Genomic DNA, 22,030 nt, shown 5'->3' on the forward strand with positions numbered 1-22,030 from the left:
TATGAATAATAATCATAATATTTATTATGAATATTAATTATAATATTTATTATGAATATTAATTATAATATTTATTATGAATATTAATTATAATATTTATTATGAATATTAATTATAATATTTATTATGAATATTAATTATAATATTTATTATGAATAATAATTATAATATTTATTATGAATATTAATTATAATATTTATTATGAATAATAATTATAATATTTATTATGAATATTAATTATAATATTTATTATGAATAATAATTATAATATTTATTATGAATATTAATTATAATATTTAATATTAATTATAATATTTAATATTAATTATAATATTTATTATGAATAATAATTATAATATTTATTATGAATATTAATTATAATATTTATTATAAATATTAATTATAATATTAATTATAATATTTATTATAAATATTAATTATAATATTTATTATAAATATTAATTATAATACTTATTATAAATATTAATTATAATACTTATTATAAATATTAATTTTAATACTTATTATAAATATTAATTTTAATATGATGGGATGAATAAGGTAATTGTAGTAATTAATAAAGTTGCAATTGTACAATGTAATTAATTATATATTAATATGATAACTAATTATATAATATTTATAATTATATATTAATTATAAATGTAAGGACCGAGAAAAATAATCTTAAAGTATAAATGGTACAATTAAAATGGCACCTGAATATTGTATTATTAAAGTGGAAAGGTTATATAAATATAAATTTAGTTATTCAGGTTTCATTTTAAAAGAGTAAAAACATTTTTTTTCTTTTCCTCTGCCTTCTGTCTAAAATTTCGACCTCCTCGCTCATCAGATCAACGATCGAAGTCCGTCATTGGACTCTTGGCAGTGAACTCTACAAGATTTACTTATCAAAATCTTAGATAAAGTAAGTTCATTCTTGGCTCCTTTTCCTTGGAGTTAGTTTTGATCTGGTTAGGTTGCCTTTTAGTTTAAGTTTGCATGTGAGGTTTTTATCTTTAGAATTAGTCTTTGTTAGCTGAGGGTCCTAGTGATATAGTTAGATTTGTGATCAGGACTATGTGGTGCAGGTTAGGGTATCCTTAAACTTTTGGTGGGTTTGGAGCTCTTAGTGAGCATCTGCTAAAGTCCAGGTACGGGAAACTAGTTTAAAATTTTCAATAGAACCCTATGTTAGAAGATTTGAATTGAGTGTGACGTGGTCACCAATTCCAAATTTTGTTGCAAGATTTCTTGTTTTGAGTAGATTGTAGTTTAATTGAAATTGAAAGTGTTGTGATTGAGAATTGGTTGTTTGATTTAAATGGTTTTGGAATTAGAAATCATATATATGTATAGATGGACATAATAGCTCAATGATTCAATGAGAGTGATTGTATCATGCTGAACAAGAACTGTCGATGTAATGTGTAGATTTATAAATTTATGAATTGAATGAGATGTTGATTTATAATCTAATAGGTATATTAAGTTATGCAGAATTTTTCAGCATATTTCGCTTAAGTTAAAATTCTGGGTGCTCTCGGGTTGAGTTTAGCTCAAGCTAGCAAATTCTAGTTCAAGTTAAAATTCTGGGTGCTCTCAGGTTGAGTTTAGCTTAAGCTAGCAAATTCTAGCTCAAGCTAAAATTATGGGTGCTCTCGGGTTGATTTTAGCTTAAGTTAGCAAATTCTAGCTCAAGCTAGACTCTCTAAAAAAAAAATCTGAAATTTGTTTTCTGTATATATATGTTTTTAAAAGGTTGATTTATTTCTTTTTGTATAATTAAAAATTATATAGACTTTAATTTCATGTATATTTAATTGAAAATCTCTTTAATTAAACATTTATATGATCAGTAGATGAATTGTGGTATGTTTTGGAAATTCTAAAATTTTGTATGATTTGATTCTTTGATGTTGGATTTCTGTGAGGTTCAGAGTATGAATTTTAATCAAGACATAGTATTTTTAGGAAAGAAAATATCGTGTTAAGATTGTTTAGGATGTGCATTGACTAGGGATTTGTCTAGAAGGAGATATCCTGACTCTACTGAGATAATGGAATCATATAGATGAAGTTATTCAGGTGGTGAGAGTCGAAGGAGGTTCATATGAATTTGTAAGTTGTTTGAAAGATAACTAACTTGACCTGTTATATGAGTTAACCTTGTCATACTAGGAGAGAGATGATATTGAGATTATTTATGCGCATAGTTGTGTGGATTTCACAGTGATGTAGTATGACAGGTGCAGATCTTTGAGTCTAAGTCAACGTACGAGTCTTCCGGAAGTAGAGTCAAGTGTCTATGTGTTATGAGTGAGTAGAAGTTTGACATGAGAAAGATGAATATTGAAATTGTTGATAGACACTTGATGGTTATGTGAAATACATGAGAAATGATGGATTTATGTGGATGTTTAAAGTTATATTTATGTTATAAGTTTTAAAAAGACCTAGCTTACCCTTTGTTTTCTTTTGTGGTTGTTTTTCTTTGATCTGTGATGATCGTGTATTTTACACGGGAGCAAATGATATTACAGGTGATAAAGTTTATCGGTGAGAAGATGGATGATGGAAAAATGTTTTTTTTTTCTTTTGAAATTTTGTTTTTAATTTTATGTAAATGTTTGAAGTCTTATAAAGAGAGAGATAATTTGAAACATTATAATAATGAAATTGTAGATATATTTGTATTATGTTTATATATTTATTTTAATATTTTATACAGATTATGGTTATTAGATATGGGAAAATATAAGGATATTCTCGAGTAAAAATGGGATAACATTGTTATGGATTTTATTACCTATGTGCCGAGAATAGTAAGAGACCATGATGCAGTCTAGGTGATAGATGATTGACTAACGAAGAGTGTTCATTTTCTTCCAGTTAATTTGAGAATAATATGGCCAAGTTAGCACAGTTGTACATCAGAGGGATTGTGAAATTTCATGGAGTGCCTTCGAATATTGTTTTTGATAGAGATTTCAGATTTACTTCATAGTTTTGGCAGATTCTACAAGATTCTTTGGGGTCTAGATTGAGAATGAGCTCTGCATATCATTCTCAAACAAATGAGCAGTCTGAGAGAACGATCTAATCCTTAAAAGATTTGTTGAGGACATATGTATTGGATCATCTAGGAAGTTGGAATGAGATGTTGCCTTTGGTGGAGTTTGTATGGGAGGAAATGCAAAACTCTTTTATGTTGGTATCAGAATGGTGAGACAATATTGGTTGGGCTAAATTTAATTCAACAGATCACTGAGAAGGTGGAACAGATACAAGACAAAATGAAAATTTCTCATAATAGGCAGAATCATATGCAAATCAGAGGAAGAAACCTTTGGAGTTTACGGTTGGAGACCATGTGTTTCTGAGAGTATCACTTACCAAGAGTATAAGGAAGAGCTATTAAGAAGAAGTTATTCCTGAAGTTTGTTGGACCCTATCAAATCCTAAACCTACACAATGTCTTTCATGTGTCTCAACTAAGCAAAGTATATTCAAGAATCTAGTCACGCATTGGAAATGCATTGATATGATTCCACTAGCCAAATAGAGATGATTCTTTGAAATTTTATGGAATCAACTTGAGTTGGAGATTGAATAGGCACTTTTAATAGAATTGGATCAATGTTCTATGTTTCAAGAACTCACCAAAACTTGCACCAAACACCAAACTCACATGGAAGATCCATCTATTAAAAGCAAAAGAACTGAATAGAATGCTTCAAATACAGAATTGAATCGAACAAACAAGCTAGAACAAAAATGCACCGAACATAAAGTGAAAAGGAAGCTTAACACCGAAAAGAAAGAAGCTTAAGACATGTTTAGCATTTCGTAAAGCGTAGGAAATGAATTGGAAGATGAAGGAGAGAAGAACTTATGGAGATGAAGGACTTGGTTTGGTGATCACGCCACTTGGATGGTGAAGGCTCCAAGATAAGTGAGCTAATGCCGCCACTTGAGAGAACCTAATGCACTAAAGATAAGAAAAGGTGTAGGAGAAGACAAAGTTCTCACAATTATCTCTCAATTTGAGTAGAGTTTCTCTATATCCAATTTCCAATTTGCATTTTACAAGAGCTCACACCTCTATTTATAATGTGAGGGTGCTGAAAAATAGGTGGGAAAATTCAAATGAAACTTATTTGAAATTCCCACAAAAAACAAGTCACATGGGAGGTGTGCCCTTTTTCTACTATGACACCTCCTAAAAACTACACCTATACCTACTCTCCTAAGTCACATGGATAATGTGACTTTATTTTACATTTTCACACTTCTTTATTTAATATTCACACCTCCTACAACTATACAAGAGTACTTCAAATGATGCTCTTTTATTTAATGCTTGGCCTTGCCCCTCATAGGATGGACTTGGGCTTTTTGGGCTTTGGCCTTCTTGGGCTTGGGCTTGGGCTTTGGGCTTGGGCCTCATCTTTATTTTATGTCTTCTTTTAATTTTGAGAAGACTAGAAGGAAGAACTTCAAATGTGAGGGTGAATGTCCTCTTCCTTCATTAATAAAAACCTCATTTATTTGATTCTCATAATCCATAATGTGCAAATCAAGAATAACATGTCTTTTAAAGTAATATCAGTTTATATTGAAGACCGTCAGTATGGTGAAGGTAGTGTGGGTTGATAGGTTTGGTGATTCATCTTAAGAAATAGATGAAACCATGAGAGAAACCTATCCCTGTCCCTTTTATAGCAAGTCAATTTTTGAGGTCAAATTTTTTTTCTTGTTGGGGGAATGTAAGGATCTAGAAAAATAGTCTTAGAGTATAAATGGTACAATTAAAATGACACTTGAATATTTTATTATTAAAGTGAAAAGGCTATATAAATAGAAATTTAGTTATTCAAGTTTCATTTTAAAAGAACCACCATCTCTCTAAAAACATTTTTTCCTTTCCTTTGCCTTCTCTCTAAAATTCTGATCTCCTCGCTCATCAGATCAACGATGGAAGTCCGCCATTGGACTCCTAGCAGTGAACTCTACAAGATTTACTGATCAAAATCTTAGATAAAGTAAGATCATTCTTGGCTCCTTTTCCTTTGAGTTAGTTTTGATCTGGTTAGGTTGCCTTTTAGTTTAAGTTTGCATGTGAGGTTTTTATCTTTAGAATTAGTCTTTGTTAGCTGAGGATCCTAGTGATATAGTTAGATTTGTGATCATGACTATGTGGTGCAGGTTAGGGTATCCTTAAACTTTTGGTGGGTTTGGAGCTCTTAGTGAGCATCTGCTAAAGTCCAGGTAAGGGAAGCTAGTTTAAAATTGTCAATAGAACCTTAAGTTAGAGATTTGAATTGAGTGTGACGTGGTCACCAATTCCAAATTTTGTTACAAGATTTCTTGTTTTGAGTAGATTGTAGTTTGATTGAAATTGAAAGTGTTGTGATTGAGAATTGGTTGTTTGATTTAAATGGTTTTGGAATTAGAAATCATATATATGTATAGATGGACATAATAGCTCAATGATTCAATGAGAGTGATTGTATCATGCTGAACAAGAACTGTCAATGTAATGTGTAGATTTATAAATTTATGAATTGAATGAGATGTTGATTTATAATCTAATAGGTATATTAAGTTATGCAGAATTTTTCAGCATGTTTCGCTCAAGCTAGCAAATTCTAGCTTAAGTTAAAATTATGGGTGCTCTCGGGTAGAGTTTAGCTTAAGCTAGCAAATTGTAGCTCAAGCTAAAATTCTGGGTGCTCTCAGGTTGAGTTTAGCTTAAGCTAGGAAATTCTAGCTCAAGCTAAAATTCTGGGTGCTCTCAGGTTGAGTTTAGCTTAAGCTAGCAAATTCTAGCTCAAGCTAAAATTCTGGGTGCTCTCAGGTTGATTTTAGCTCAAGCTAGCAAATTCTAGCTTAAGCTAGACTATCTAAAAAAAAATCTGAAATTTGTTTTCTATATATATTTGTTTTTAAAAGGTTGGTTTATTTCTTTTTGTATAATTAAAAATTATATACACTTTTATTTCATGTACATTTAATTGAAAATCTCTTTAATAAAACATTTATATGATTAGTAGATGAATTGTGGTATGTTTTGGAAATTCTAAAATTTTGTATGATTTGATTCTTTGATGTTGGATTTTTGTGAGGTTCAGAGTATGAATTTTAATCAAGACATAGTATTTTCAGGAAAGAAAATACCGTGTTAAGATTGTTGAGGATGTGTATTGACTAGGGATTCGTCTAGAAGGAGATATCTTGACTCTACTGAGATAATGGAATCATATAGATGAAGTTATTCAGGTAGTGAAAGTCGAAGGAGGTTCATATGAATGGGTAAGTTGTTTGAAAGATAACTAACTTGACCTGTTATATGAGTTAACCCTGTCATACTAGGAGAGAGATGATATTGAGATTATTTATGCGCATAGTTGTGTGGATTTCACAGTGATGTAGTATGTCAGGTGTAGATCCTTGAGTCTAAGTCAACGCACGAGTCTTCCAGAAGTAGAGTCAAGTGTCTATGTGTTATGAGTGAGTAAAAGTTTGACATGAGAAAAATGAATATTGAAATTGTTGATAAACACTTGATGATTATGTGAAATGCATGAGAAATGATGGATTTATGTGGATGTTTAAAGTTATATTTATGTTATAAGTTTTAAAATTACCTAGCTTACCCTTTGTTTTCTTTTGTGGTTGTTTTTCTTTGATCTGTGATGATCGTGTATTTTACACGTGAGCAAATGTTGTTACAGGTGATAAAGTTTCTCGGTGAAAAGATGGATGATGGAATTTTTTTTTCTTTTTTCTTTTGAAATTTTGTTTTTAATTTTATGTAAATGTTTGAAGTCTTATGAAGAGAGAGATAATTTGAAATATTATAATAATGAAATTGTAGATATATTTGTATTATGTTTATATATTTATTTTAATATTTCATACAGATTATGGTTATTAGATATGGGAAAATATAAGGATGTTACAATAAATATTTATTATAATTATAAAATCCAGTTTTAATATAAAAAAATATTAATTATAATTTAATTTTTAAATAATTTAAACCTCTTTGATGTTAAAAAAAATATTTTATGTATCTCCGTAAACAATAGAATTGTATCAATGTAAACAAAAGAAGAACACTTGTTTTTCAATCTAAAATAGAATTGTATATAATAGAATAAGATTTGTTTTAAATGATTATGCTGATTGTTGATATTAAAAAATATCTAAAATACTGGATCTACATTTTTTTTCATTTAAGTATTATTAGTAATTAAGAGAAGGATACATTAGGGAGAGATACAAGGTTTACTAAAAACAAGTGATTATCATTATCAAAAACAAAAATAAATTTTGGAACAAACTAATTTAATCCCACCTAGAGTGGAATAGCCATTAAAAACAGGATACAAAAATTTGATGGCAACCAAAACTATTATTTGTTCCAGTACATGAAAACAACACACGGGAAAAGATAGGACAGTGGAAAAAGATGCATACAAGGGAAGTAGAGTTTGTTGGAAGGATCGAGCTTCAACGACGTCGTCTAGGAGATCTGATAAGGGAGTATTAGTTATAATTATAAATATTAATTATAATATTAACATTAATTATAAATATAAAAATTAATTTTTATATTTATTACAATTAATAAGTAATATTAAACTGGATTTTATAATTATAACTAATATATAAACATTATAATTAATATTTATAAATAAATATTCACATTTGTATTAATTTTATAAATATATATTATAATTATAAGATTCAGTTTTAATATAAAAAAATATTAATTATAATATATTTTTTAAACATTTTAAATTTGGACCCCACCAAACCTCGAGAAAGCATCAACAGAAGAAGAAGCTATAAACCAGAATATCAGAAATTTTCCTTCTGGTCTTTTTCACAAGAGAAAAGTTATGTAAATAAATTGGGCTCAATTTAGGGTCCAAATAGTAATGATAGGCTAGAATAAGGTGTCTTTAGTATAATAGGGGGTGTAGGTAGCATTTTAACTTGTTCCTAGCCTTTTTGGAAGACATTTTAACCTAGTTTTTATAAGGACAAACTTAGGATGCGGGTTTGACTTAGTCAAACCCTATGACTTCCCATTTTTTTCATTTTCCCATCCTACCCCTTTAGATTGTTCTCCAAGGCTCCTTCACCTATAAATAGGAGGCCTATGTATTTTACAAGTTGAATTAAATAGAAGAAAAGTTACTATGCACAATTTGTGTGAGATGCTAGTGAGGCTTGTCCTCTTAGTCTTTTAGTCTTATCTTGTGAGAATTTGAGAGCTCTCAAGTGGCGGCTTCCAACACTTATCTTGGAGTAATTTCATCCTCCAAGTGGCGTGCTCGTCATTTCAATTCTTGCTTATAAGCATCCTTAATCCTTCATCTTTTCCTTCCATTATCATTCCATTCAATTCATAAATATGTTCTCGTTTTGTTTCCTTGTTTCTATTCGGTCATTTCCTTTTGTTATTGTTTTTATTACGAAATAGAACAAAGATGAATAAAAGAGAACAAAAGAGTAAAAAGAAGGTAAAAGATATGAGAATGAATATCTCTCTTTTCTTGCTATTGAAATCAAAACAAATGATCTGAATATATACAATTAGTACACTCATTATAGGTTTAACTAAAGAGGAAAAGAATCAACAATTAAATAGTAGAATCATAACACAAAGATAAAATAAAGGTTATACCTCTATAAAGAGAAACAACTGATAATTAGAAAAGACACCCAATTAATATTAAGATCCTTCTAATACCCCGTCACAAGCTAGGGAACAAATATTGATGAGACCCAGCTTGGAACAAATATTCTTAAAAGATTGAGGACTTAAAGCTTTGGTATAAATATCAGCCAGTTGCTCTGTGGTGGAAATGGGAAGCAAATGGATGAGATCCTTCTTTAATTTTTCCCGGACCACGTGACAATCTATTTATATATGTTTTGTACGCTCGTGAAACACTGGATTTGCTGCAATGTATCTTGCTGAGTCATTGTCACAATATAAAAGAGATGGTTGCTCAAAATGAACTTTGAAATCTTGAAGAAGATAAGTTAGCCATTGCCCTGTATTCAGCTTCACAAGAACTCTTTGATATTGTTCCTTGCTTTTTTGATTTCCAAGATATGATAGAATTCCCAAGATACACATTAAAACCAGTCACTGATTGTCTTGAATCACTATAGGTGCCCCAATCACTATCACAAAAGACTTTAAGATGAACAGAGGTAGTGGAAGAGAAAAATAGACCAAGACTTGGAGCCCCTTTAATATATCTGAGAATTCTAATCGTTGCATTATAGTGAACAATTGTAGGCTTAACAAGAAACTGAGAAAGTTGTTGTAAAAAAAATGTTATGTCAGGTCGGGTATTAGTGAGATACTTAAGTCTTCCAATCAATCTTCTGTAGGTTTGAATATCTGTGAAAGGAACACTTCTAGTAGAAGAGAATTTCTCATGATTATCAATAGGAGTGGGTGCAGGTTTCAATGCATATTTCATTTGATTTACCATTATTCCTGTCTTACTTCTTGCTACTTCTAGACCAAGAAAATATCTTAAATTCCCAAGATCTTTAATCTTGAATGTCTGATTCAAGGCTTGTTTGATTCGAGCAATCTCTTCTTTATCATTTCCTGCCAATATTATATCATCCACATATACCAATAATGCTGTAAAAGATCCTTCAGAAGAATTAATGAACAAGGAATGATCATTCATAGATTGAGTATATCCCACAGAAAGCAAAAATGATGATAGTTTGGCAAACCATTCTCTGCTGGCTTGCTTAAGGCCATATAAAGCCCTTTTTAGTTTACAAACTTTTCCTGGTGGAATAGAAGTCAATCCAGGAGGAGCAACCATGTATACATCTTCTTTCAAATCTCCATGTAAAAAGGTATTGTTTATGTCTAATTGTTTCAATTCCCAATTATAAATAGAAGCTAAAAAAAGAAGCAACCTTATGGTGGTCATCTTTGCTACTGGAGAGAAAGTATCAAGGTAGTCAAACCTTCTGTTTGTGTATATCCCTTTGCCACTAACCTTGCTTTATACCTTTCAATTGTCCCATCAACCTTATATTTTATTTTGAATACCCATTTGCAACCTATGGCAGCTTTGTTCTTAGGTAGAAGAGCAGTCTCCCAAGTTTGATTTGACTCTAAAGCAGATATCTCACATTGTATAGCTTTTCTCCAACAGTCATGTTTTACAACTTCAGAATAAGTGTTTGGCTTAACATGTGAAGAAAGAGACATAACAAAAGATTTGTAAGAAGGTGATAAATTGTTATAAGACAAAACAAAATTAAAAAGGTATTTAACTCTTGAAGATACACTGGAAACATTAAGATTACAATGATAATCCTTTAAATACTCAGATGGTCTTTTTATTCTTGTGCTCATTCGGACAGATGGATCTGATTCAGAACTTTGTTCTATATCATGATTTTCATTGAAGTTTTGATCTATATGGGAACAATCTTCTTCTAAAACCTCAATTTCTGACTCACAGTTATTATCACTATTATTTTCAACATTATCACAAGGTGTATTATCACAAGGTACAAGAATGGCTTGTGATGGCCGACTTAAGACAGATTGATCTTCAACAAACAAAATTTGATCATTAATGTCAGAACTGTTAGTTTCATTGCTATTATCTTGAACCCTTTGGTATGAAAAAACATGTTCATAAAAGACAACATCCCTAGACACAAAAATTTCTCTTGATTGAATATTCAACAAAATATATCCTTTTGTCCCCCTTTGAAAACCAATAAAAACACATTTTGATGCTCTTGGATCAAATTTTCTTCTATTTGTTGACAAAGTGCTAGCAACATAAAGAACCAAACACCTTTAATCCATTAAAATCTGCATCAGTTTTGAAAAGCATTTCATGAGGAAAAGAATAGTTTAAAACAGGTGTGGGAAGCATGTTTATAATATGCGCAACATGTATCACAGAATATGACCAATAAATTTTGGGTAAATGAGATTGTATCATAAGAGCTCTTGCTACATCTAATAAATGACCATGTTTCCTTTCAACTATACTATTTTGTTGTGGAGTATTGACACATGATGTTTAATGTATTATTCCTTTACTAACAAAAAAATTAGTCATGACAAACTCAGTTCCATTATCACTTCTTATTATTTTTATTGTTGTCTCAAACCGTGTTTGAACAAAAATAACAAAATGTTCCAAAACCTTAACAACTTCAGATTTTTGTTTCAAAAGAAAAATCCATTTGTACCTCGAATAGTCATCAACTATGGTCAAGAAATATTTATGACCATGAATTGATGGTATTGAGTATGGTCCCAAAATATCTACATGAATCAAATCAAAACATTATTTTTTTGATTTAGATGTACTAATAGGAAAAGAAAGTCTTTTTTTCTTTGCAAAATGACAAACATCACAAACAAAAGATTTGTTATATTTAACATAAGGAAATTTATTCTTGATAACATCAATACATTTATTTGAAATATGTCCTAATCGAAAATGCCAAAGGGTTTCTAGATCACTAGCACTGACATTAATAGTATTGATGATGTGTGTAGATTCAAGGGGTTTAATTTGAAATTTCTGGTAAGATGGGATATATAAAGTCTATCTAGCATCTTAGCAGAACCAATTATTTTCAAGGAGTTTTTGTCTTGAATGTGACAACCATTAGAATCAAAGGTAAGAACACAAGATAGACTATCAATCAATTTTGCTACTGAAAGAAGATTAAAAGCGAAGCAAAGAATATACAAAACATTGTTTATGACATGATTTTGATTGAGAAAAACACTTCCAGAATAATTGGCAATGACTTGATTTCCATTTGGTAATTTGACATAAATAGGATCAATTTGATGATACGAAGTAAAGTAAGTTAAGAATGAACAAATGTGATTAGTAGCACCACTATCAATAATCCAAGAACTAAAAGAAGAAATAAAGTTATTACCAGTTTGTGTTGTCATGTTGGAAGGAATAACAAATACTTGACTAGAAACATTGTCACTGGATTTGACCTGTTGTAAAAGAGCTAACAATGTTTGATACTGCTCATGAGTAAAACCAATTTGTTGAGACTCCACTTCTGACTTTGAACCTTCATGATTCTGCTCATTATTGTTAAAATTTGTATTGTGAAAGGTTGCATGACTCTGATGATGGTTCTGATTTTTAAATTTGAAATGAGGTGGAAAACCACGCTTTTTATAGCATGTATCAATGGTATGCCCTGTCTTTCCGCAATAACTGCAAATTTTTGAAGTATATCCTCCTCCATAGCTTCCTCTTCCATATCCACCACCCATGCCATAAGTCGTAGCATTGTTATTATAACCTCCTTTACTAGTAGCAATCATTGCCTTGAATTGATCACCAAAAACTTGCCTCTCTTGTTATGTAATGAGAGAGTAAACTCTATTCAAACATGAATTATCTGATGAACTAACATGGTAAGGTGAACAAAGATCTTGTGAGGGATCAACAATTTCACCCATAGATAAATGTAGCAACCAGAGCTCTAATCAGAGCTGTAATACCATATCTTGTCATCATTTGCACCTTATAATTGTGTTTTCCTTTTGCTTTTGTGAAATGAGTCTTCACATCTACTTAACCACTTGGTTAAGTTAATGTGCAGTGGGGATTTTCCTTACGTTTTCACTCTTAATTGCCTAAAAATCTCAATCATAAATCTAAAAAGTGTCACCTTAAAATGAACAATCCTAAATTCAACTCACATCAAGGGACGAGGGTTTAATGGAGCCCAAGCTCTAATCGCTAACATGAAAAACAACAAACATAATCCAAAAATAATAGAGCCCACTAAATTTGTATTGGTTCACCCCTCAACATTATAATATTATTAATATTTATAATATTATTAATTATTATTAATATTATTAAATATTGTTAATATTATTAAATATTCTTAATATTATAAATATCATTAACATTATTAATATTATAAATATTATTAATATTAATATTATAAATATAATAAATATTAATAATATCATTAAATATTGTTAATATTATTAAATATTACTAATATTATTAAATATTATTAATATTATAAATATTATTAAATATTGTTAATATTATTAAATATTCTTAATATTATTAACATTATAATATTATTAATATTATGAATATTATATAAATTATTAATATTATAAGTATTATAAATATTACAATTGTTATAAATATTATAAGTATTATTAATATGATAAATATTAATAATATGTTTAGTTATTTTTTAATTAAATTTGAAATAAATTATATACCAATTTGATTCGTATGTAATATTTTTAATTAAATTTAAAATAAGTTATATATAGATTCTATATCTATATAATTATTATTATTATTATAAATATTAATAATAATATAATTATAAATATTATAAATATTAATATTTTTACTATTTTAATATTATAAATATTATAAATATTATTGATGTTATAAATTATTAATTTTATAAATATTATTAATATTATAAATATTAATAAAATTTGTATGTAAATTATTTTAAATTTAATTAAAAAATATTACATACATATAAATTCGTATGTAACAGTTTTTTTTTTTAATTTACGTTACATACGTATTAAATCCGTATGTAACAATATTTTTTAATTAAATTTTTAATACATTACATACGAATATAATCTGCATGTAACACTTTTTATTATTATTTTAATTAGATTTAAAATAAATTACATACGGATTATATCTATATATAATAACTTTTGTTTTTTGAATTAAATTTTACATACGTATTAGAATCCGTATGTAAATATTTGTATGTAACATTGACTTTACATACGAATTTTTATCCGTATGTAATAATCTCTCTGTAAATCTAGATTTTCTTATAGCGATTGTCCTAATCTTCTCCTAAGATCAAGACTTCTGAATACAATGAGAAAAAATCTTGTTCAGAGAGAAAATGAAATCTCACAAGGGATACTTCCCGGTAATGAAGGACTTACAATGGTTAAACACATTACCCAAATTCTCACATGTTACTCCCTTCTAACAGATAATAAATTCTATGCACAAATGGGGAGAGGGAAAGAGCGAAAAGATTTCTTTTACTTTTATTTTTGTTTGATTTCGGATATTCATGTCCACTTTCCCTTTGATAATTTTACCATGGAAGTGTTGCGTATCTTAAACGTAGCACCTATGCAACTGCATCCGAATAGTTGGGCTTCACTCCAGGCTTTCCGGGTGTTGTGTGAGGTGCTATGCGTTAAGGCAACCGCCAAGTCTTTTTTACACTTCTTTGGTACGAGGCTGAGTGACCGTATAGGTTGGGTGTCTTTGGTTGGTCAAGCAAAAAATAGCTTATTTTCTCCTTACACGACTTCTTATAAGAACATTAAAGGTGGTTTCTTTAAGGTTGTCGTTGAGGAGGAAGGTCAGTCGTTTTTCTTTGACGGCCAAACTCCTAGGTTCCCTTTCTATTGGACGAAGGATCCAACGCGCTTCAATGTGTGGCCGAGGTCCTTGATGATCGATGATGACCTACAAGTGTTATCGGTATTGGACCAACTTCCATGCAAGATTGCAACCCGGTCTCTCGTCTGTGCTTACTTATCGTCTCATAGATGTGTAGATATTGACGGTATGTGACTCTGCTCGTCCTAGCGCTTATCCGACTATGAATAATGGCAAGTCTGGTTCTGCCAAGTGGGAAGAAAGATTACTTTCAAGAGCTGCGTTTGAAAAGGCAAGCACGACAGGCCGAGGGGGGAGAGGTGCCGGGAGGTTCATTTACGCCGATTGCGGAAGTGGCCATTCCCCTCACTACGGTGCCTGCCACTGAGGTCAATCGTCCTCCTTCTAATCCAAAGAAGAGGAAGGAGGAGCATGGGAAGGACCGTGGCAAGTCTTCTCAGCGTCACGGAGAGTGCTCTTCCTCGGGGAAGTCTCCCAAAATAGGCCGAGTGGCTGGAGGGTCGAGTTCAAGTGACCCCGACTTCCTTGGTAATGAGCTCAATGTGGCCGAGAAGGTCAACGTCAAGCTGAACCCCTATCAGCAAGATGCATTCCTCTCGGTGCGTCCTTCCCAAATGCACGATGCATTTATGGAGTTGTGCTCCAGGACTCTAGTCCTCAGTAAGCGTATGGCTTCAGACTTAATGAAAAGGGAAAAGCATGCTGCCAAAGTGGAAGGTCTTCGCGTCAAGTTGGACGAATTGGCTGCCAAGTTGCAATCAGCGTCGGCTGAGAATGCCAATCTTTCAGCTCGGAATCAAAGCCTGGAGGTCGAGATGAAGAAGTGGAAGGAAATGTGTGAGTTGGTTGAGAAGACAGGGAGAGAGGTTGCCGAAAAGGCAGATGAAGAGATCCGAGGTCTGAAGGGGAGTCTCTCGGACATGGCCTTGACCAATCATAGGTCTGAAGAAAAGACAGAGAAGCTGTTGAAAGAGCTAGAAGTGACTGAAGATAGCGTTATGGAAGAACACGAGCTTGGCTTCAAGAAGGCTCTCCAACAAGCGGCTTTCTTCTACAATGCTCCTCTAGACGAAGGGAAATTTGATGTTGATAAGGACTTTTATGAGGGTTAGCTCATGCCGATAGACTAGATTCTAAGTTTTACTCAAGTAGTGGCCTCAGCTCCCCCGAAAGATTTTGAGGTCGAGCACATTGAGTCTGATAGCTAGGTTTGTTCTCTATGTATGGGTTATATGTGATTGTTTTGTAAACATTTGACCCCCTTTTGTGTAGACATAACGACTTCCCGGTTCTTTTGACTATGATTAAATGACAAGTTATTTCTCTTTTCAATATCATTTTTGTCCTTTCTTTCTCCTACTCTCTCGGTGGCATATGCATGTTTACATTTTCCTAATTGCTTTATCAGTAGTGTTTGGGCCGAGAGGTTTTGTTTCGTACTCTCGGCATGAATTTACTCTGGTGAGTCCTTCCTTGGCCGAGAGGTTTTCTTTCGCACTCTCGGCAGGGATTCACTTTGTTGAATTCTTCCTCAGCCGAGAGGTTTTCTTTCGTACTCTCGGCAGGGATTCACTTTGGTGAATTCTTCCTCAGCCGAGAGGTTTCCTTTTGTACTCTCGACAAGGATTCACTTTGGTGAATTCTTCCCTGACCGAGAGCTTTTCTTTCTTACTCTCGGCAGGGATTCACTTTGATGAATTCTTCCTTGGCCGAGAGGTTTTCTTTCGTACTCTCGACAGGTATTCACTTTGGTGAATTCTTCCTTGGCCGAGAGGTTTTCTTTCTTACTCTCAGCGGGGATTCACTTTGGTGAATTCTTCCTTGGCCGAGAGGTTTTCTTTCGTACTCTCGGCAGGGATTCACTTTGGTGAATTCTTTCTTGGCGAAGAGGTTTTATTTCTTACTCTCGACAAGGATTCACTTTGGTCAATTCTTCCTTGGCGGAGTGGTTTTCTTTCTTACTCTCGGCAGGGATTCACTTTGGTGAGTTCTTCCTTGGCCGAGAGGTTTTGTTTCGTACTCTCGGCAGGGATTCACTTTGGTGAATTCTTCCTTGGTCGAGAGGTTTTGTTTCATACTCTCGGAAGGGATTCACTTTGGTGAATTCTTCCTTGGCTAAGAGGTTTTCTTTCTTACTCTTGGCAGGGATTCACTTTGGTGAATTCTTCCTTGGCCGAGAGGTTTTGTTTCGTACTCTCGGCAGGGATTCACTTTGGTGAATTCTTCCTTGGTCGAGAGGTTTTGTTTCATACTCTCGGAAGGGATTCACTTTGGTGAATTCTTCCTTGGCTAAGAGGTTTTCTTTCTTACTCTTGGCAGGGATTCACTTTGGTGAATTCTTCCTTGGCCGAGAGGTTTTCTTTCGTAGGAATTCATATATAGCTGGTAAGTCTGATTTCATTAAATGTGGTGCCTCGTTAAAACTTTCTTCAATAAAAAACTCTTGGGAAAAAAGATTGAAGGTAGGAAAGAGTATACCCATGATACATATCAGCAAAAATACATTTTAAAATGACTGGCGTTCCAAGTCCTGGGAACTTCCCGACCATTCAATTGTTCTAGGCGGTACGCGTTTTGAAGATTTTATCTGACTTTGAAGGGGCCTTCCCAATTTGCATTGAACTTTCCTTCTGCCGGGACCTTGTGAGCTTTTCCCTTCATCCTCCAAACCAGATCTCCCTCTTGGAACACTCTAGGTTTAGTCTTTGAATTGTATCTTCTTGCGATTATCCGTTTGCAAGCTTCTTCTCTTATCTTGGCCTTGTCACGTGACCCCTGGAGTAAGTCCAACTCCGTTCTTAGACATTCTTCATTTATCTTCAGATCATGGAGTCCTCTTCGGATTGTCGACTCTTCGACTTCCACTAGCTGCATGACATCTGTGCCGTAAGTGAGGTTGTACGGGGTTTCCCCAGTTGCCAAATGGGGGTACATCGATAGGCCCATAGAACTTCCACGAGTTCTTCTACCCACTTACCTTTTGAACTGCCGAGTCTTTTCTTTAGTTCATTCAAGATGACTTTGTTGGCGGATTCGGCTTGGCTGTTAGTTTGCGGTTGTTCCACAGAGCTTGTCTTGTGCTTGATGCCCAAGCTTTCATAGAATTCGACCAACTTCCGATTCGTGAACTGTCTTTCGTTATTCGTGATGATGGTATATGGGATTCCAAACCTGCAAACGATGTCTTTCCATACAAAACTCTGAACTTCTTGAGCCGTGATGCTTGCAAGGGGTTCTGCTTCTATCCACTTTGTAAAATAATCGACAGCTACCAACAAGAACTTTCTTTGTCCAGTTGCTGGCGGGAAGGGGCCTACTATATCCATTCCCCATAGAGTAAACGACCAGGGAGAGTTAATGTTTTTGGAGATTGTGGGGGTGAAGGTGGATTAGTGGATCGTGCTCTTGGCAACTTACGCATTTCTTCACAAAAATCAGCGCAATCAGTTCTTAGTGTCGCCCAGTAGTATCCGACCCTTAGAACTTTAGTTTCCATCATTCGTGCTCCGGAATGTAAGCCGCATGCTCCTTGGTGCAATTCTTGCAAAACGTATTCTTTCTTTGCTTTCGAAACACACTTGAGTAGTGGGGTAGAGAACCCCCTTTTATATAAATCTTCCCCTATTATGACAAAAAAGGAAGTTTTTTTTTGTGAGAGACAAGTCACGAATTTCTTTCCCTTCTTCCCGGTCTTTAACTACTTTTTTCATGTCGGACACCCAGTCTTCCTCTCCTTGCTCCGAATGTTAACAACTTTGAAACTGGCTGATAATGTTAACAACTTTATGATAGTACTTTAAGAGCAGGGGATCTTTGATCTGGTAGTCCCCATTAATATGTCCGACCATAAGTTGTGAATTTGTCTTACATTCCACCTTTCAGGCTCCCATGTCTTTAGCCAATAGCAATTCGGCTATGAGTGCTTCGTATTCTGCTTGGTTGTTGGATGTTTTGAATTCGAAGCGTAAAGACTGCTCAATTTGTATCTTCTCCGGTCCCTCTAGAACAATTCCGGCTCCTCCTATTCTCTTACTTGAAGAGCCGTCGACATGCAGTGTCTATGTGCTTTCGGGTTGTCGGCATTGCTGCAACTCTGATGTAAATTCTGCTAAGCATTGGGATTTGATAGGTCCTCGTGGTTCATACCTGATGCTAAACTCAGATAATTTGACTGACCAGCTTATCATCCTTCCGGCTAACTCGGGCTTCTGCAAAATTTTATTGATTGGGAAGTCAGTTCGCACAACGATCTTGTGGCTTTGAAAATACAGTCGAAGTCTTCTGGAAGCGTGAACAAGGGCCAGAGCCACCTTCTCAATTACTTGATATCTGGTCTCGACATCTTGTAGTACTCGGCTTACGAAATAGATTGGTTTATGCTCTGTTTTGCCTTGTACAATGGCGACACTTACGACTTCTAGCGAAACGACTAGGTAGACCAGCAAAGGCGTCCCCTGGACAGGTTTGCTTAGAATGGGTGGTTGCGCTAGTATCCGCTTTACGGTTTGGAAAGCCTCTTCGCAATTCTCGTTCCACGAGAACCTCTCTGCTTTCTTCATGAGTTTCAAAATTGGTCTGATTTTATCCGCTAATCTGGGCATAAACCTGGAAAACGATATTAATTTCCCTACCAGCTGTTGGACCTCTTTCAGGTTGTCTGGACTTCTCATAGTTTTCAGGGCTCGACACTTGTCAGGGTTCGCCTCGATTCCCCGACTTGTCAACATAAAGCCTAGGAACTTGCCCCCTTCCACTCCAAACACGCATTTCTCCGGGTTGAGACACATATTATACTTCCTTATCTGCTGGAAGATCTCAGCTAGGTCATTCACATGTTGCTCAATGCTATCGGACTTTACGATTATGTCATCAACATACACCTCCATAGTTTTCCCAATCTGTTCTCGGAACATTCGGTCCATCAACCTTTGATAGGTTGCACCAACATTTTTTAGACCGAAAGGCATGACTTCATAGCAGAAGTCGACCCGGCCGAATTCATGCGTATTTGGTTGTATCCAGAGTATGCGTTGAGAAAGCTCAACACTTTATGGCTGGCTGCCCCATCTACCAGTCGATCAATGATTGGTAGTGGGTACAAATCCTTAGGGCAGGCTTTGTTAAGATGAGTATAATCGGTGCACATTCGCCATTTTCCGTTACTCTTTTGTACCAAGACTATATTTGCCAGCCACCTAGTTGTGACGATGCTCTTTTCTTCAACTCCCTTGGTTGACCTCAGTCGTGTATTCTATCTTCCCAACCCATTTAACATAGCATTATGTCTTTCTTTGGCTCTACCTGATGTTCGTCGTTTGGTCTGGGATCTAAGTCATCATTTAGGGATATATGATGGACCTTGGCCCTTCGGCTAGGTGGTGGTGGAGGCGGGAGAACTTTCAGGCTTGCTGCGTAACATTCTCTTGCAGTTTTTTGATCGGCCGACTTGGGTTGTCGGCCGGGAACTTCATGGCCAGGTGAGGAGTTGAGACTATAGCCCCCAATTTATTGAGAGAGGACCGTCCGATCAAGATATTGTAGGACGATTCAGCGTCGACTAGCAGGTACCAGATCTTGATTATTCTACAGTCCCGGTTTCCTTCTCCGAACTTAGTTTCTAAGTCAATGTACCCCTTGGTGTTGACCCTCTGTCCCGCGAAGCCAATGATTTCCTCATCATAACGAACGATGTCGTCGTCTGATATCCCCATCTTCCTTAAGGTTTTCCAATACAAGATATCCACTGAACTTCCTTGGTCTATCAATGTTTTCATGATTACAAAGTTGGCTACTTCAATAGTGACCACCATGGGATCGTCGTGTCTTGGGTTTATGTTTTTGAAGTATGCGTTTGTGAAAAACATAGGAGGCAGGTCTCTCTTGTTGCCCCTGCTAATGGAGTAGACAGAGCTGACTGCTCGGAGGTGCCTTTTCCAGGAGGATAATGTTGTACTTCCTCCTACGAAACCTCTGGCAATCGTGTTTATCACCCCTCGTACAAGCATGGTTCGTTGGCGGTCTCTTCCTTCTCGGCCTCGTCGCTCGCTCTTTGAGGTGTTCCTACGTACCTCTTGCTTCTTTCCGGCATTTGCTTCGATTTTCCCATCTTGGCTTGTTTGGACGCAACATCGCAAATGTCCTACTTGTATGAGTTCTTCAATCTTGTCTTTTAGGGCCCAACAGTCTTCCGTTGTATGCCCAAAATTACGGTGGTACCGACAATGCTTGGTCTGATCCGCACTCTGCGGAGTGGGAGTTATGCTTGGTGCTTTAAGAAGATCGACATTGAGGGCTTCTTCCATGACTCTCGACCTTTCGGGCGTCATGGGGGTGTAACGGGTGAAACGCGACCCTTTGGGAAAGTCTCTAGGCTTCCCGAATTGTGTTGGTGTTCTCCTGTCACCCCTCCTTTCGGGTTCATCAGGTGTCCGAGCCTTGTTTCAGAATTCTTTCAATTCCTCCAGCTGCATGTATTTGGTGGCTCTTTGGCGCAACTCATCCAATGTTGTGGCCGGCTGCATGCACAAGCTATCTGAAAACGGTCCCGACTTTAGTGCGGTCACCATATGGTGCATTGCCACTTTGCGACTTAGGTTTCATATGTTCAAAGTTGTCTTGCCGAATCTGTCCATGAAGGCTCTCAAGGACTCAACTTTTTCCTGATAAATATTCACTAGGGCGATCAAAGTGAGGTGGTGTGGCCGGCTGGTAGTGAATTGAGCTCCGAATCTCATTGTGAGCGTGTCAAAACAGTCTATGGACTGAGTCGGTAGTCAGGTAAACCTGCTCCTTTAAGAGAGGTGGGAAATATTCGACACCATAGTGCGTCTTCTGCTGTGTGCAGGCTAACTTGCGTCAAAAAAAGCGTTCACATGTTCATCCAGGTCTGTGGTTCCATCATACTTATCCAACGTTGGATTATTCCAAGTTCCCGGTAGAGGCACCTCCAGGATGGTTTCAACAAAGGGGGTTCTTCGAGGAGCTGTGCCTAAAGCATTAGCTGAGGCTGGCCTGGTATTTTCTTGATATGAACTCCCGACTTAATGTACATCCGTATCCGTGTTCTTGTCCAGGGGGATGTCAGCCACTGCTTCCGGGATGTCGGATCTCTCAGCGAGCCTTTGTTTCATTTGGGCATTCTCCTTTCTCAATGCTTCCATCTCCTCCTCCCCCCTGCGCTTTATCCCTCTTATCTCTTCCTCGCTTTTCTTTTTCAACATCTCTATCTCCTTTTGTATTTTCAAGATTAATTCAGAGGATCCGGGTGACTGGTTTCTTGCTGCGCATTTCAGTCGTTGCCTGTAATGTTCCTCGTAGTTACCATGTGGATATTTCGTGGGGTTTCCTTCTCGGCCCCACGGTGGGCGTCAAAATGTTCCTACAAAGCTAGAACCCTGCAGAACACTTCTTCTTGTTACAATCTTCTCATCTTTCCGGTCTCTCGATTGGGCTTTTCTTGGTTGGATCTCCCTTGATCTGAACACGATGGGGGGTGTGCCTATGAAGACACTCTGACGATCAAGTCAGTTCGA

At 35.0% G+C, this 22,030-nt stretch overlaps 2 protein-coding genes across 2 annotated transcripts; both read right to left on the minus strand.

Moving 5' to 3' along the window:
- Nucleotides 1-17,081: 17,081 nt before the first annotated feature.
- LOC137817897 (uncharacterized) lies at nucleotides 17,082-17,432 on the minus strand. Its single transcript, XM_068621122.1, has one exon. The coding sequence runs from the start codon at nucleotides 17,430-17,432 to the stop codon at nucleotides 17,082-17,084; it is 351 nt and encodes a 116-aa protein (XP_068477223.1).
- Nucleotides 17,433-19,897: 2,465 nt separating this feature from the next.
- On the minus strand, nucleotides 19,898-20,800 carry LOC137817898 (uncharacterized). Its single transcript, XM_068621123.1, has one exon. It carries the CDS (start codon nucleotides 20,798-20,800, stop codon nucleotides 19,898-19,900), a length of 903 nt encoding a protein of 300 aa, XP_068477224.1.
- Nucleotides 20,801-22,030: the final 1,230 nt, after the last annotated feature.

Source organism: Phaseolus vulgaris, chromosome 10, assembly GCF_000499845.2.
Source record: "Phaseolus vulgaris cultivar G19833 chromosome 10, P. vulgaris v2.0, whole genome shotgun sequence".
Classification (NCBI taxonomy): Eukaryota; Viridiplantae; Streptophyta; class Magnoliopsida; order Fabales; family Fabaceae; genus Phaseolus; species Phaseolus vulgaris.